This window comes from Symsagittifera roscoffensis, chromosome 3, assembly GCF_963678635.1.
Source record: "Symsagittifera roscoffensis chromosome 3, txSymRosc1.1, whole genome shotgun sequence".
In the NCBI taxonomy this organism is placed as follows: domain Eukaryota; kingdom Metazoa; phylum Xenacoelomorpha; order Acoela; family Convolutidae; genus Symsagittifera; species Symsagittifera roscoffensis.
Window position 1 is genome coordinate 19,077,429 of NC_087064.1, and position 15,113 is coordinate 19,092,541.

General features: G+C 37.1%; 2 protein-coding genes across 2 annotated transcripts; both read right to left on the reverse strand.

Annotated features, from left to right (window-relative positions):
• Nucleotides 1-90: 90 nt before the first annotated feature.
• On the reverse strand, nt 91-3,417 carry LOC134841328 (protoheme IX farnesyltransferase, mitochondrial-like). Its single transcript, XM_063857242.1, has 4 exons — nt 3,054-3,417; nt 2,324-2,641; nt 1,624-1,857; nt 91-865 (listed from the first exon to the last, which is right to left on the reverse strand). Exons 1-4 carry the CDS (start codon nt 3,328-3,330, stop codon nt 342-344), a joined length of 1,353 nt encoding a protein of 450 aa, XP_063713312.1. The 5' UTR covers nt 3,331-3,417; the 3' UTR covers nt 91-341.
• Nucleotides 3,418-8,079: 4,662 nt separating this feature from the next.
• On the reverse strand, nt 8,080-14,918 carry LOC134842936 (glucose-6-phosphate exchanger SLC37A2-like). Its single transcript, XM_063859468.1, has 6 exons — nt 14,677-14,918; nt 13,563-14,133; nt 12,926-13,288; nt 12,322-12,585; nt 11,789-11,998; nt 8,080-8,860 (listed from the first exon to the last, which is right to left on the reverse strand). The coding sequence occupies exons 1-6, from the start codon at nt 14,788-14,790 to the stop codon at nt 8,613-8,615; spliced, it is 1,770 nt and encodes a 589-aa protein (XP_063715538.1). The 5' UTR covers nt 14,791-14,918; the 3' UTR covers nt 8,080-8,612.
• Nucleotides 14,919-15,113: the final 195 nt, after the last annotated feature.

The following is a 15,113-nucleotide window of genomic DNA, read 5'->3' on the forward strand; positions in this document are numbered from 1 at the left end:
ATTAAAAGGTCACCGCGGTTTGTGTATTCGATTTGTTGAAAGATAGCTTACCGTGATAAGAAAAATAAAAAAACATGGATCTCTGCGACTTGTATAGATCTCCAGCTTTCGTTTTCATCATAAACTTTTACCATTAACTTAGATCATTAAGTCCTCCTTAGTTGGATCTTATTGAGAAACATGAGTTCATTCTTACAAATTCTTAGTGTTCCCAACTTTTAGATGGAAACACCCCTTCAATTGCTCTGTGAATTACAGTAATAGCATTGAACAGATCTAACAGTTTTCAAAGTAAAGATGTTAAGGTTAGTTCTATTAAAAAACAATCAATGAAGGCATGATCAAGTTGTTTCAGCTTGGGACATCGTTACAGATTTTCTTTCTAATTTCTGATCAACTTTATTTGGTCTTGACACATGATATGTTCTCGGGTCTGTAATCGACAATTGCTTGGCATCCTTGAAGATCATGAAACAGTCCCAATACTTCGAACAGAGCATTAGTCCAACCACCAGGGGCAAGTAGATTAAGGAGAATCGAAACAGAGCCCTTGCCGATTTGGAGTCTCCATGTTTGTAAAACTGATATCCCAAATAGGCAAAATAGGCATTCAAAATTGAGGAATCAAAGGCAAAGAACCACATTGTGAGTCCACTAAGTGGAGCAGCAAGGCAGATTGGGAACAGCAGTAATGTGTGTCTGAAGGCGACTCGTTTGCTAAGGGCAGGATCAGTCACTGACATCATCTGATATCCCGCTCTGGAGTAGTCCCCCCTCAAATTCCAGCTGAGGGCGTTGAAGTGGGGGAATTGCCACGAGTAAAGCACTAATGGCATCACCAAGGCTGCAGGACAGGCTAGGGAACCTGGATAACAACATACCAGTTGTAACATGAATAACTTTTCACTTGAGTTTAACTTTTTTTTACAATCAATAAAATTTAGATCAATTTGGATTTGAATCTTTTTTATATAAATGACGGCCAGAATTTGACCATAACATTAAACTGACAATAAAAATTAATTGGCGAAATTTTTTTTAGAAGATTCTTTAATTAGTTTTTTTTTCAACTTAACGTGAACAACATGAAAGCCATGCCTCAACTTTCAACCTGTGAACAAGCCATATTTATCATCAAATTAGAGATAAAAGGGCCACGAAATATTTTCTCCTTAATTAATTTTAGAGCCATACTTAAAATACAGACAAAGAACGTGATAATGTTTGAAAAAAGACCATGAGTGGCACAGCCATGAAAGATCAAGAACAACTCTCACAATAAATTGTAATAAAGAATTTAATGACAACGAATTCATTGACAAGCTGTCTGAACTTTCGCTGCTGGGAGACTTACTGACTTTAACCGGTTTTGAGCTTCTTAATTCAATCTAGTTTAACAATTACGGCGATTAATAGTTGAACTAAACCCAGACATAGTAGATGCGAGAATATGAACTGAAATAAAAACCGTCATGGAACCAAAATGGTTCTTCGTTCAACGTAAAGTAACATAATAAAATGAGGAAAAACAAAAATGCAGCTTTAGTCAGAAAAATTTGTCGCACCCGATATGTATGGGTTTAACAAATTTCTGTCCAGATATTTTCCTAGTGTCTCCAGTACCTGTGGCTGCAGTCCACCCCATGAGAGGAGGGAGGGCACCGACTAGACTGCCCACCCACGTGTTAACTACACTCTTCCGTTTGAGGGGAGTGTACACACAGGTGTATAGGAGGATGTTAGTCACTCCCAGAAGGGCAGTGGTGAGATTGGTGGTGGAGAGGAGGATACATGTGCCACTCACTCCAAACAGAGAGGCCAATAGCAGCGCAGTCTGAGGCGTGAGAGAACGCTTCACTAAACACAGACAACAAACTCAAACTTACTGCTAGAAAAAAAGCTGTGACGCTTTCCGCAAATCTTGATTAGATTAAATCTGAAAAAAGAATCCGATTATAGACTGAGTCGTTTCCATGAGTCGATACTTTTAAACAAACCACTTTAAGCATTCTAAGTAAAACTTATATTTTCAAAACTTCATATGCAACATTGAATTGGCAAAATTTAAGCCAATTCTGTTTAAAACAGTTGCATGCATGTTTTTGGTATGCTTTTAACCAATTGGTTAAAAGTTGCGGATTTCTGAGAAATTTATTCCTCCGCAATGAAAAATTCTTTCGCCCATCACCCACCTTGTTGGTCGGCTTAATTGACTCTCACCAGAAAATTACTGCAAAATTATTGCAGAACAAGTATATCTGCTGTCCAACTGTCTCCCCCGTCATTTTTAGCGAAAAAGTTTCAGCTTTGCATTGTAACAAACCTAGAGGTCTGTTTTGTGTGCGCACCATTTGTGCATCGTATGGCGCTTCTAGAAACTGGTTGATGGAATTGGCACACATCGAGGTCATCAGAACTCCCAGTGACAGTCCAGAGAAAGTGTAAAATGATAAATCCACTGGTGCTATTGCAAATCCACCCATCGAAGAGAGAACTACTAAAGAAGTGAGGCGAATTTTGCCCAAGGCGAGCACCTCTTTCAACAGTGCCTTAGGCGAATTAGGTCTCCCAACAGGCGTCCATTGAGGGTTGCTAACTGTTTTTTCTGATAATTTCGTCTCAAAAGACTCTTGTGATGGCTCTTAAATAGAATGAAACAACTTTTAGGTGTTTTTTTCCACTTTAATAAAATCATAAGCTCTTTCTATCACAAACAAAGCCATATGTCATCACAAACAATAATATCTAGGATTTCACCAATATATTCGTGTCATCTCATCGAAAAACACTGATTCAAAAAATTTCTTCAGAAGCATGAATTGCATTTAAAATTTAAGCTAATGACTGGTGATATCACGATTAAAGTACTAAGAGAAATATTTATATCTAATATTTATATGTCGCTGTTCTGACTTCGTTTAAATTTAAGAAACACGTGCAATTTGGTTTCAGAACTGCATTTATATTGGAAAGGAAAGTTAGAAAACCGGGAATTATGACAAATACAATTGTGTGCATTGGAACACCTAAATTTCACAAAATCGTCTGCCTACCAATGGCACAAGGGTTTGGCTGTGTGATGCCTTCATCTGGTTTAGGCACAAATAGTTTCGAGTACTGCAATAGATCCCCTTGTGATGACACTTGCGAGTTCTGATTGCGGACTGATTTGCCAAATGCTTCATCGAGATTGGCATTCGCTCTAGTTTCTGATCCCAAAACCGACTCCTTGTTGTGCTTCGTTTTAGTGTTAGTTGCACAAAACCTAACCGAGTAGCGGAGGCATAAGCGACAGGTTCCACTTATTGTTCCATATCCCAAAGAGAGCATAGCTCTTCTGCATTCAAAACAGGTTATAGCTGTTTCACTTTCATTTCAGTGGACATCCGGGAGCTCATAGTTCTGCCAGCAGATCTGAAAATACCATCACAACGATGACAACACTTCTTATTTTTCAAACTTCTTAATATGACCAATTGAAACTCACGCTCTTAGCTGGAGGACAACAGAAAACTCAACATAGCCAACTGCCAGTTGGAAAAAAGTAATGAACGCCAAAAAAACTGAATTGTTTTTGAAAAAGACTCTTTGGAACTTTCAATTTAAAAATATGCCCTCAAAGCCCTTTGATTATCAAGAACAATTCATGATTGGTCTTTTTCGATAAAAATAACATAATTTGTGAAAGTTGGATCAATTGGCAAGCTTTAAATTTCGCTAGGAACTTTTAATTTTGCTGAGAACTGAACATTTAAATCGAATTTCATAACAATAAGTCGATCAAATTTTTCGAGACCTTCACATTTTTGCACTTCAATAGAAAATTTTGCTTTTCTTTAAACAATAGAAATGAAGGGTACTGAACTCTAGAACTGAACTTAAAAATATCGGAATTCGAACCGCGAAGAATCAAAATTGAGCGTGAACAATATAATATCTAAGACTTTTGCTGAAAAAAAATCCCGAAGACCTATGTAAGGGTCATCACTATGTTCATTACTCTTAAGCAACATTGAAACGCTTCATGTTGTATAACTACGCTCAATTACCCTTCAGTAAAAAAGCGAATTAACACAGAGGCGAAGTTGCACTTCGCATGCACAAGCAAAAATTTGACCGATAACGCTACTGGGAAAAACTGAACGAGTAAAACTTTGAGTCTACAAAAAACTCTTAAGTGACACACGCAAATTATGAGTCTACATAACTGCTAAAGGATTCAAGCGCGAAATATATCGCGCGTTAATTGTCCCAAATTGGCAATTTTTATACCCCCATAACTTTACAAAAAAGATCACCGGTGAAATATCTTTCTGAATTTAAGCTCAGGACAACTATATTTTTTGAATGATAAAAAAAATCCCGTCAAAAACGGCTAGTTATAAAGTCGAAATTTGTCTAAAGAAAAAAAACCACCTTGAGCACAAATATTCCGTTAGTTTCGTTACGAAAGTCGGAACAATAATAGTCTGTGTTAAAATCCTTAGCATTGGCTGTACTTAATAGCTGGTTATTGATTAAAATGAACACTTTCAAAATGAACACATTTTATCGCAATAATATTTGCGTCGCAACAATATCTGCGACTTAGGTCGGAAAAAAGATAGTTGGAAAAAAGATAGCATTGCTTGTGTAAATATAATTACAGCAGCTACAAGGATTGAAACGAGAAGCAAGGTAATTTATTTTTTAAACCCCGGTCCTCCTCAATGCAGGATTATTCGTGAGGAAGGATGATAGCAACCATTTGTTATTACGTGTGAGAGACGCGTACCGTACCAACTCGGCTACGGCCGTTAAGAAAGTTATCATAAAAGCCAGCACCAAGAACCGTATGATACAGCCGATGAGAAATATATGGGCCCAGTAAAAACATCCGATGAAAAATTTATGAGATTCAAATGCTACATTTTTGAGAGATTTAAGGTCGGATTAATGAAACTGATTAGACGAAAAGGAAACCCCAAGACCATCTAAGTTTAAACTAAACCAACACTACGTTGATGTCACTGAAAAGCTGAATGTGCTAATTTATGACCACGAGATTTATCGAAAATCTCAACGTTCTTGGAAAGGTGAATTACAGAGAATTGTCTCCCGTTTTTGTAATATAATTTTTAACTCACGAAAAGCGGGCAATGAGAAGACAAGAGAAGTTCAAATAAAGCTAAATTGAAGCAGTTTTTAACTATTAACGTAAGTTTCTTATTTTGACTTACATTAAACCACTGAGGGTTGAACCGTGCAACGATTCTAGATTGTTAAAGACATAGAAGACAAATGGCCCACTGGAGGGTTAAAAAAACACCTCTGATTCACAAAAGAGTTGGTCAAACAAAACGACCATCATCATCAGTAAAACGAAAAAATTGTTCAAGATTTAAGATATAAAATTAATTTGGTACCGCTATTAAGCCAAAACTCGAGCAGCTTTAGTACAAAACCGAGAAAACGATTTTTCTGAACTTTTTCCAGCATCGACTTTCACTGCTATTCAATTTTAGAAGCGAGGCAAGCAATAACTAGAGATAAGAGCTCCAAAAAATCTTCAGCGAGAGCTCAAGTACACACATCTGGCTCTCGGATCATAAAAATGATGAAAGAAGGTGGTGACCGGCAAAAAAGACGACAGCCGTTAAGACGACAACTGTTTTTGATGGTACTTTAAGACTACTTAAACTCAAACCGCTTAAATTCGAACTGTTTATTTTACATGTAATAACGCTTATTTGTCGTCTTAATGTCCTGTAGTCTTAATGGCCTGTCGTCTTAGTAACCTAGCACCGGCAAAGCCAGGTACGATGAAATATGATTAAATTATTCTAAATCGTTTGGAAACGACACGCTCACAACGCTTCAGATACCGAAATACTGGCTCAAGGATGGCGAAAGTCAAAACTGTAATCTGCTCAAACGACTTGCTAAAAAGGCAGTGGGGTTCAATTTAATGTGCGGTTAAAAGGGCCGTCGATTTAAACAATTTGCAAAACTCAGAATAAAGCTTTTTTAGCGCAAACGGTGGTATCTACATGTACTAGTTTAAAATATGAATCTTAAACTCGTGTTCTCTGCTCAAAAACTGCTAGAAATTTCCTTCCAGGATAAATTATAACTTCAATAAATGTGTCTACCCTAACACCGCAGATGAATTAATACAATTGAAAAAAGTCTAACAAATCATGTGTAGTTGATTTATGACCTAACTAATTATAACATTATCTAAGATCATATTTTGCCTCACTTTCATTTAATGTTAAGTTTCTTGAATTACTAACCAACCCCTAGATGTATATGATTTTTTTACGGGCAATAACACTCCTATCATACTTTTACTGAAATAGATAGCTTACGTTTGCTTTCGTGAAAAAAGAAAATCTTTAATAAGTAAAGCTGAAAAACAGATAAATTATCGAAAAATGAAACTTTCCAAATTCATAGCGGTTTCCCTACTAAAACTATGGCGTAACCCTTATGGAGGTAACACCATCACAAACTGCTCTTCCGAATGAAAGCTCAAGCTCAGATTTGGAAATGCCAAAAATTTTCACAAAAAAAATCGAAATAATGAAAATCTTCATGAAAATGAAAATCTTCACAAGAACAACTGTTTTCCCCAAATTCATAGCGGTTTCCCCCAAAGTGAGGGCGCCGTCGCTTATGCAGAGAATACGCGCAACCTGTATTTGAAAGCGTAGTTTTTGAAAAGAAAAAAGTTAATAAAAGCGACCAAAATTTTGAATATAGCACTTTTACTGAAGCCAGCTAACAAAATGTTTGTTTCCTGAAGCTACCAAAAATTAGGGTCTCGCCGCTTATACAGGGTTGATTCTTGCACTCTGATAGTTTGATTAAATCCTTAATACCAGATCCAGCTAAGACAGCTGTAAATTATGCAGTAAAATTAAGAACAAAATAAATCAAAGTCATTATCATTTCTGTTACCACTGATTAGGTTCATTATTGCTTGACATTTCCCACCAATAATTCCAGTTAAATCCGATAGTTTGCGCTTTGCAAACATAAATGTTTCAACGAAATCAACTCGGAAAACAACAGTGTATGATTGGAACCCAATATTTTGAATTCTTGGAAAAGAAGTTTGATGCCCTCATGGACTGTAATTTCAAAGCAAAGCAAAACTGGGACCAGAAAGCTGATATCCGATACATAAAAACATTGGGATTTTTCGTTTTCGATGAAAAAAATATCCCTTCTTGACGCTCTAATTGCAAAAGGCATCTTTTAAAACTAAAATCAAGAACGAAAAGCTATATCAAAGCTTCACTTCATAAAGCGAGCAAGCATATAATATATATGATAATACATATAATAATAATATATAATATATAAAAAGCGAGCAGGCACCAATATTAGCGACTAAGGATCGAAAAAAGAATAGTCGTACTATTACACTACGCTGCCTAGTGTAAACAAAACTTTCAAAAAATTTGTCTCCGAAGAAAAATTTCAAATTACTGCTTTGAAAAAATTCGCATACGCCAATGTAACTCGAAATCCGATGAAAAAATAATAATCCACAGCCACAATTCTAAAGACAGTACATAACAGCAAATGTATCAAAACAATTGTTTCCGATTAATCAGAAAAATTACACAGACACCATGATTCGAACTGTTCTAAAACGATTTTAATTTTTCACTTCGCCCACAACCCCATTTTTTCCTAAATCTGTGAAATGCAGCGCACAAAAATCTCATAATGAACACAAAACTTGCACGTAATGCACTAGGAGTTAAGCTCAATCCCTAAATTTTCCACTTTTAAACAACAAAAAAAGTGATTCCGTAGTATAGCACTGCATTCCGCTTTTGCAAGTCGGCTCTAATCTATTCCAGCTTGGGTAGCCAGCTCAAAATTGATAAGGGTATTTTCAGAAAACATTTAAATTATACGAAAAAAAACAACAAAACGTCGCATAAAAATCTACAAGTTGCATCGGAAAAAAAGCTTCGGAAAAAACGTCAAGCCGCATTTAGTTCTACACTCTTGAGTACAGTTTAGGTGTGACTGAAAAAGATGTTTTCATATCAATATTTTTGTTATTTGCACTTAATGATTCTATTATAAACAAGTAAATACATACAATCATATACAATTAATTTAAAGTCAGAACGGAAATAAAATGAGCACCAAAATTTTTCAACATGAAAGCGCACCACAAATAATCCACCAGTTGAAGAAAATGAAGTGTGATTTAAAGCCCTATAATTTTGGTAAGACTTTGATATCAATAATTTTGTTTAAAAATCGATATCAGTCAAGTTCAACAAAACTTGAACGCAAGTAGTAAAGATACACTGTGTTGAAATGTCACAATAATAACGTAAATCGATCGATGAATATTCATTTGGGTTTAAAATTTCATTAAGTAAGACTAAACATCAGAAACTTTCCGCTTGATTTCTCCAATTAAATTAAAATACAGCCGTTATATGAACTATGACTGAGGCCAAAGTTCGCCATCTCAATAAAATCGATTTCATCGCAGTTGATCAAAGTGATGCATCATAGTTCGCGCAGAAGAAATTTCAATCGTAATTGACGTATTCAGCTCACGAGAATAATTAGTTCATGAGTGATGGTTTAGTGAGTCATGATACCAGCTTGGCTGCATGCAGGGGGTACAGTATGCACTTGATGAGTGACTTTTTGGTGAGGAATAAGAGAGCCAGAAGGTCTGCGAGGATGAGGACGTAGAGAACTGCTGGCCAACTGATGTAACTGCTGACCACTCCTGCCATCAGGGGTCCCAATGCAGCCCCCACAGACCCAGTGCCATCTATGATGGAAGTGACTGTTGCCAGCGCACGTGAACTGCTCCCGATGCTAGGGTGGGTTCCTGAAACCAAACAGTTATACTGAAATATAATCATTAAAATTATAATTCATCATAGGAAGACTATATTTTTGTTGACGGATATTGCAGAAAAAACTGAAGAAAACGTCGAAAGTGACTTGCCCAATAAACCATACTCAATTACACTCCAGCGCAGGAATTTAAAGACGAAATAAAAAACAAACTGCGTTTCAACATATGTTGGCTACAAAAAAATGAAATACCAGGTTTCTAATAAAGCTTATCCGGTTTTGAGTCTTGCTGTTGTTGTTGCAGCTACACCGATCTTTGTATTGAACATCTGATTGAAATGAGAAAATAATTATGTTTGTGAGAGATAGAGACGGTTAAGGAAAATTCGTTGACTTTTGGTTTGTGCTGATTAGGTCTTCTTGTCATATCTATCACTGGCATTCCCCAGGGTCTCTACCGCCAACACCGACGCATGAAAACAATCACCTGTTCCAGTGATATCGTCTTTTTGTTGGCGTCTACACCTCCTCTCGGTATAGCACGTTCAAGACGGAGATTTGCATGTAGTAAAATATGCCAGTTCCAGGGGCCAGAATTTTCAGCGCGCGGAGCAATTTTTAGTTAAAAGCGAGAACGAAGAAAAGGTAGAGCAATGTTTTGATTTAAAAATTCCTGAAGTGAGAAGTTGTTTTTAATCCATAGACATAACCATGCTTAGAGATTCTCTCCTAGTTTTCGATAAGCAGGTGTTCAAAGTCGTGCTTGAACTTATATTCGAGGGCAGGTCTGATAATACGATTGAACTGTTTGACACCAACAGTTTGATGGTCGGCTCCATTACCTCCAAAACAGGCAGAAAAAACTACTTCATCGAGAGCACTTCATTATTTTTTTGGACTAGAAGTATTTTCAGTTCACCGCGCAGATGTGATATCACTCTCATTAATAAGCACCCATTGTTATTCTTAGCGCATTGTTCTATTTCACTTGAAGGTGCTCTCAGTTGGTTTAACTTAGGCTGGGGGTCCAAATAAGAGCTGCAAAGTTCATGACGCTCCTCTCAATTTCCTTGTATGTTTTCTTGAGTGTTTGTTGGGAGCAGTCCCAAATTATGCCAGCAAATTTTTTTGACAATCAATAATTTGCACAAAGAAAAAAATTTGCTAAGCACAAGTCAAGGCAAGATCATTTGCACAGAGGCGAAACTGCGCTTCGCAAAAACTAGCGAGAACACGACAAAAAAGCTCTATGAGGTGAAATAGAACGTAAAAATAAGCCTGGATTTAATAAAAAGTAATTATGCCACGCGACAAATTCAAACCTGCAACCTAGAGAGTCCCTGAGAGTCCCACTCTCTAACCTCTCAGCCACAGACTAGTCAAAATAGTCAAACACTAGTCACAAACAAAGCAGACAACAGACACTATGAAATTTCTAATGCTAAAGATCGTGATTAGAGCAAAAGCGCTACCAAATGAGCATTCTTATTTGCGAGTTAGCATGAGAAAAAAAGGTTTATTTTAATACACAACGTTAATTTTATTGATTTAAAATGATACGATTCATTGACCAGCACGAATGCATTGCATGACAAGCTGACCTTGTCACTTATCCTTTCAAGTTTCGATATGACCTTGTTTAATCTCGAATTTGAAGCACAGGTGAAACGAAGCCTCGCGCCACTTTCCTTACATCGAAAACATAACAAAGCAAGCTATACAGGAAAAAAATTAGCCTGAAATCGCTATAGAAAAATGATTAACAACAACATTAAACAAAATACTCATATAATGTATTTTAACTTAGTCGACAAAAATTGGGTAGATAAACGAAGGTTTCGCAGAGAAAAAGATAAACTCGAAACCTGAAAAAACTGTCGAACGATAATTTAAAAAGCAGAATAAATCGAATAATGTCTGTTGGTCAACAGATCAGCTAAAACTCCAACCAACACCAAGTCCAGCGACCAAAGATTTTCATGGAAAAAGTCAGGTACCCGTGGAAACTTTCAAAAATTGAGCTTTACCCATTACTTAAGTTTCACCACTAAAATAGGGGGCTAGCCACTCATGTAAGTTCAAAAAATAGCGGTTTTTCTGAAAAAAATTGGGCGTAACGGTTTATGCAGTGAAGATTTTCGCACCATATTCCTCCAATTGCAACATTTAGCTTTAAATCATTGGGGCAATCTTTTTTATTTAAAAAGCTTCCAAAAAATAGGGTGTTAGCTGCTTCTGCAAAATAAATTACCACGAGCTGTTCTTTCGATTGAACCCATAACCGAAGGCCACTAATGCAGGGAAGACTCCCATTACCTCTATTGAACTTTCAACCTCAAATTTGAAAAAAATTTTTGTTTGTAAAAATTGCATATAACAGTGGTAGTTTCAAAAATTGGGTTTTCATACGACATAAAAATATTATAACAAAACATTAAGAAATCCGCGCTCGTGCAGTTAATAAATACATAGCCTGTTTGTTTGCTTGAACTTTTGGTGATTGAAAATTCCAGGGCAGTTTTTGAGAAAAGTCCAAAATATGCTAAAAGTCAAAAAATTTCACCAAAACGGTCACCAAAATAAATAATTTCAATTTTCCGAAAGTTATAATTTTTTAACTACAGGAAAAAGAGCCTACTGATTCATGCAGCGAAAACGCCTCAGGCTTTTGGTTCAATTGAGCTATTAGTCTGATCATCGGCAGGTTAAGTTCAAGAGGATCATACTTTTTTGTTTAGAAAAATGGGACGTAGCCACTTATGCTGGGAAGCGTCACTCAACGTGTTATTTCGATTGAATTCAAAGTCTCAGTTTTCTAAGGTTAGCTTCCCAGAAAAAAATCAAGAATTCAAAAAAAACGGTAACGAAATAAACAATTGATTTTTTGAGGGCTATATGTTTTGTGTAAATGTAGTTAATTGAAGGTGACAAGAAAAGGAGAAAGATCTCTTCTTCTTACCTAGATCTGCAGCTACTGCCGTTGTGATGAGGCCGTATGGTCCATTAACTAGCACTCCGCATATAAACAGCAGAGGGGTCGCATATTGGGCCCCAAAGTGCAGGTAGAGGTAGAGGGCAGGGGCGGCCCACCCCAACATGGCAGCGCAAACCGAACACCTCTCACCCGCGTAGTCTGTCACCACACCCGCTACTATACAGCCTAGAATACCTGAAACGAAACGTTCTCTTAGTTAAAAAAAGAACCAGGAATAGTTGAGGTCTGGTTAACTGAGATATTTGCTTAATTGACAGTTTTACATACTTAGAACTAAAAAGAATCGAAAACGAAAACTACAGAACAAATACGCGATTTCAAAATCCATGTTGCGAACAATCATTCTAAGAATCTCAGCGCGAAAAAAAATCAAATTCCTATTCCTACGCTGTAATTCAAAATCTTATGCTGTAAGACGAACTATCACGACACTGAATGAGTCAATCCTGCATATAATTTTCATTGAAATGATTTTTCACCCTCAAATATGTATTTACCTCCGAAGTCGAACAAAGTGGACATGTTAGCACTTTGCTGTGGAGTCGAATGTTCCGAGTGCTGAATGTAGAGGGGGAGCCAAAACAGAAACGTGTAGCTGACGAGTTTAGTGAAGAAGAGACACATGGAGTAGGTAACCACTCCCGGGATGCGAAGTGCCTCCCCGAATGACACGGGGGGACTGGAGGCAACGCCTACCCCATTACTACTGCTATTGCTGTTGATGCTGCTACCAATTATGCTGTCATTTCTCGGGCTTATATCTGCAATAAAACTTCTGCTATCAATTTAAGTAACCTGATTGGAAATTTTGATCGTATGCGATAATAGCAGATTCAAAATACCACAATTGGGTAGATAACTAGATGTTTTGCAGTTTAAGTAGAAGACGTCACGATGTACTTTTAGTTCACGATCTCTTTTCTCAGCCTACTTGGCGGCTTCCGAAACTTCGGAAATGTCTAGCGGAAGACAAGAAAACTTTAGAAATTTGAAAAAAAAATGTCCAAGAATTAAGTTGCTTTATTCCACGCGCGCTACCTATTGAACTAATGTTTTAATGCTGAATAGTTATTTGCTAGTTAGCAGATACATCACACTTACCAAAACTAGCTAAATGATGTTCACATTTCGGAATAAACTGTTCCGTTTGCTCTTTGTACGTGTCATCGAACATAACTTTCTTTGTCAGACCATTAGAGCGTCCCCGTTTCTTTTCCTCGTAGTTTTCTTCTTTGCCTTTATCTACTGGATCATTGCATCCTACATACTCCGGGAATGGAATTAGAAACAGGAAATTCACCACAGCCGCTACGCCTAGAATGAGACCAGGAACTATGAAAGACAGGCCCCACTGAGACTCGACCCAGTAGCCGGCGATGATGGATCCCAGAATGTTGCCCACAGGAGTATGTGAGTTCCACACACCCATCACAAACCCTCTGTTTTTCTTCCCGCACCAGTTGCCTGAATTTAAATATTGAATTTACCAAAACAAGTTCCTTGGAATTTTTAAGTCAACTTCGAGCAGTTTCGACCTTTTTTCAAAGTTACATATAATTGATAGCAATTAACCTTAAACGGCACAGGCAGTAGAAAATTAGGCATTTTCTTATAAAAGTGCAACGTTTTCAATGAATCGTAGCAATACTAGTTTACCTTAAATTATTCTAAAATATTTTTTGCATATTTTTTAAAGCACTCCTAGGTGTTTCATTTACATATATAAGCATGATCTTACCTAAACACGTGACCACAGCTGGCCATCCTGAACTCTGGAAGAATCCTCCGACCATTTGAACCATAAAGTAGAACCAGTAGATATGTAAGTTCAAGTAGAAGCCAAGACCAAAAGCAGCTGTGAAGATTGCACTTAGAGTGGTCCCCAAACACAGAAAAAGTCTGAGATCGTACCTTTCGGCTAAGTGTCCGCTTACGAACATTCCGAACGCATAGGAAAACAAATAGACAGAGTCTAAACAACTGAACAATGTCTGTCCATTTGGAGCATCGAATGGCGCCCATCCTTTACTATCGACTGCTGTTTTTGGGGAATCATCGTCCGAATGAAGAACGGTTTTGACCACACTAATTGGTTTTCTGGAGAGATGAAAACAGCAGTATGTTGCGTAGGTCAACGCAATCGTGAAGCACTTGAAGCATGCGTTTCTGAAGGCGAAGGAACAGGACCTCCGAGGCAGTATATACTTGGCCAAAAAGTGCGCCCCAATTCCCACCTGTCGTGTCTTCCCTTTCTTACCTCTCTGTCCGTTGTCTTTGATGATGACCAGATTGATGACCGAATCGGATTTCTAAACATGCATTCGATTTAGAATATTTTATTGAAATATAATAAAAATGATTTGATAATTAAATTCAATTTCCATTCAATCATTCAAAATTTAGGATAACTGAATTGATTTTTCCTATTTTTCAACCACGGACAGGATTTTAAAACACAAAATACGGCTGCCAAAAACGCCAATTTGGAAACTTTTGCCTCGAGTACCTATTGCCAGCCATAAAACGTCACCAGATAAAGAACTGTTTGGGTAGTGATGAAACAAAACTCTTGAGGACACGTTAGCAGATACCACACGTTAGTTGATACCACTTTTTATTACTGTGCAGTTTAAGAATCACAACTATCACAAAAAATATAGTTATTGAATCACTAACACTACAGTAGTTAGCTAAGTTAACCAGTGTACTATTTTATACTTTTACGAAAGGATTCTTATGGAAAAAAAGCATTAATTCAAATGAAGTAACATAAGTTTTATTCTTATGAGACTGAGGCGTTCGCTAATTTATGATTTAAATTTGACTCCATAGTTTAAAAGGTTCGTCCTTGCCTGCAGTTGTCGTTCACATTCGGAACAGTCGTCACTGATGCGCACCTGCTCTTGATGCTCCACATCTCTGTACAGTTCCACGTTGTTCGCAGACTTCGACTTATGTAGCACCATACCGCGAGACGTACATTGAACCCAGTAACTAACTGAATCGAATCGCAGATTGAGACAAGGCAAAATTGTGCAACTTAAACAAAGCCCATCCAGACCTAAAATAACCAATAATTACTTGAATCCTTTCAACACTTACCTAACAAAAAACTACAATATGCAAAGCTTTCGTTCAATGACGATTATTGGAAACAACATTTTCGACAATATATTGATCATTTTAACTCAACGTTAGGCTAACAAAATGGATTCGAATTTATGTACTTTATTTTAGGCGAATCAAAATAATAAAGAACGAACAGAAATCTCCATCAGCATTTCTTCCG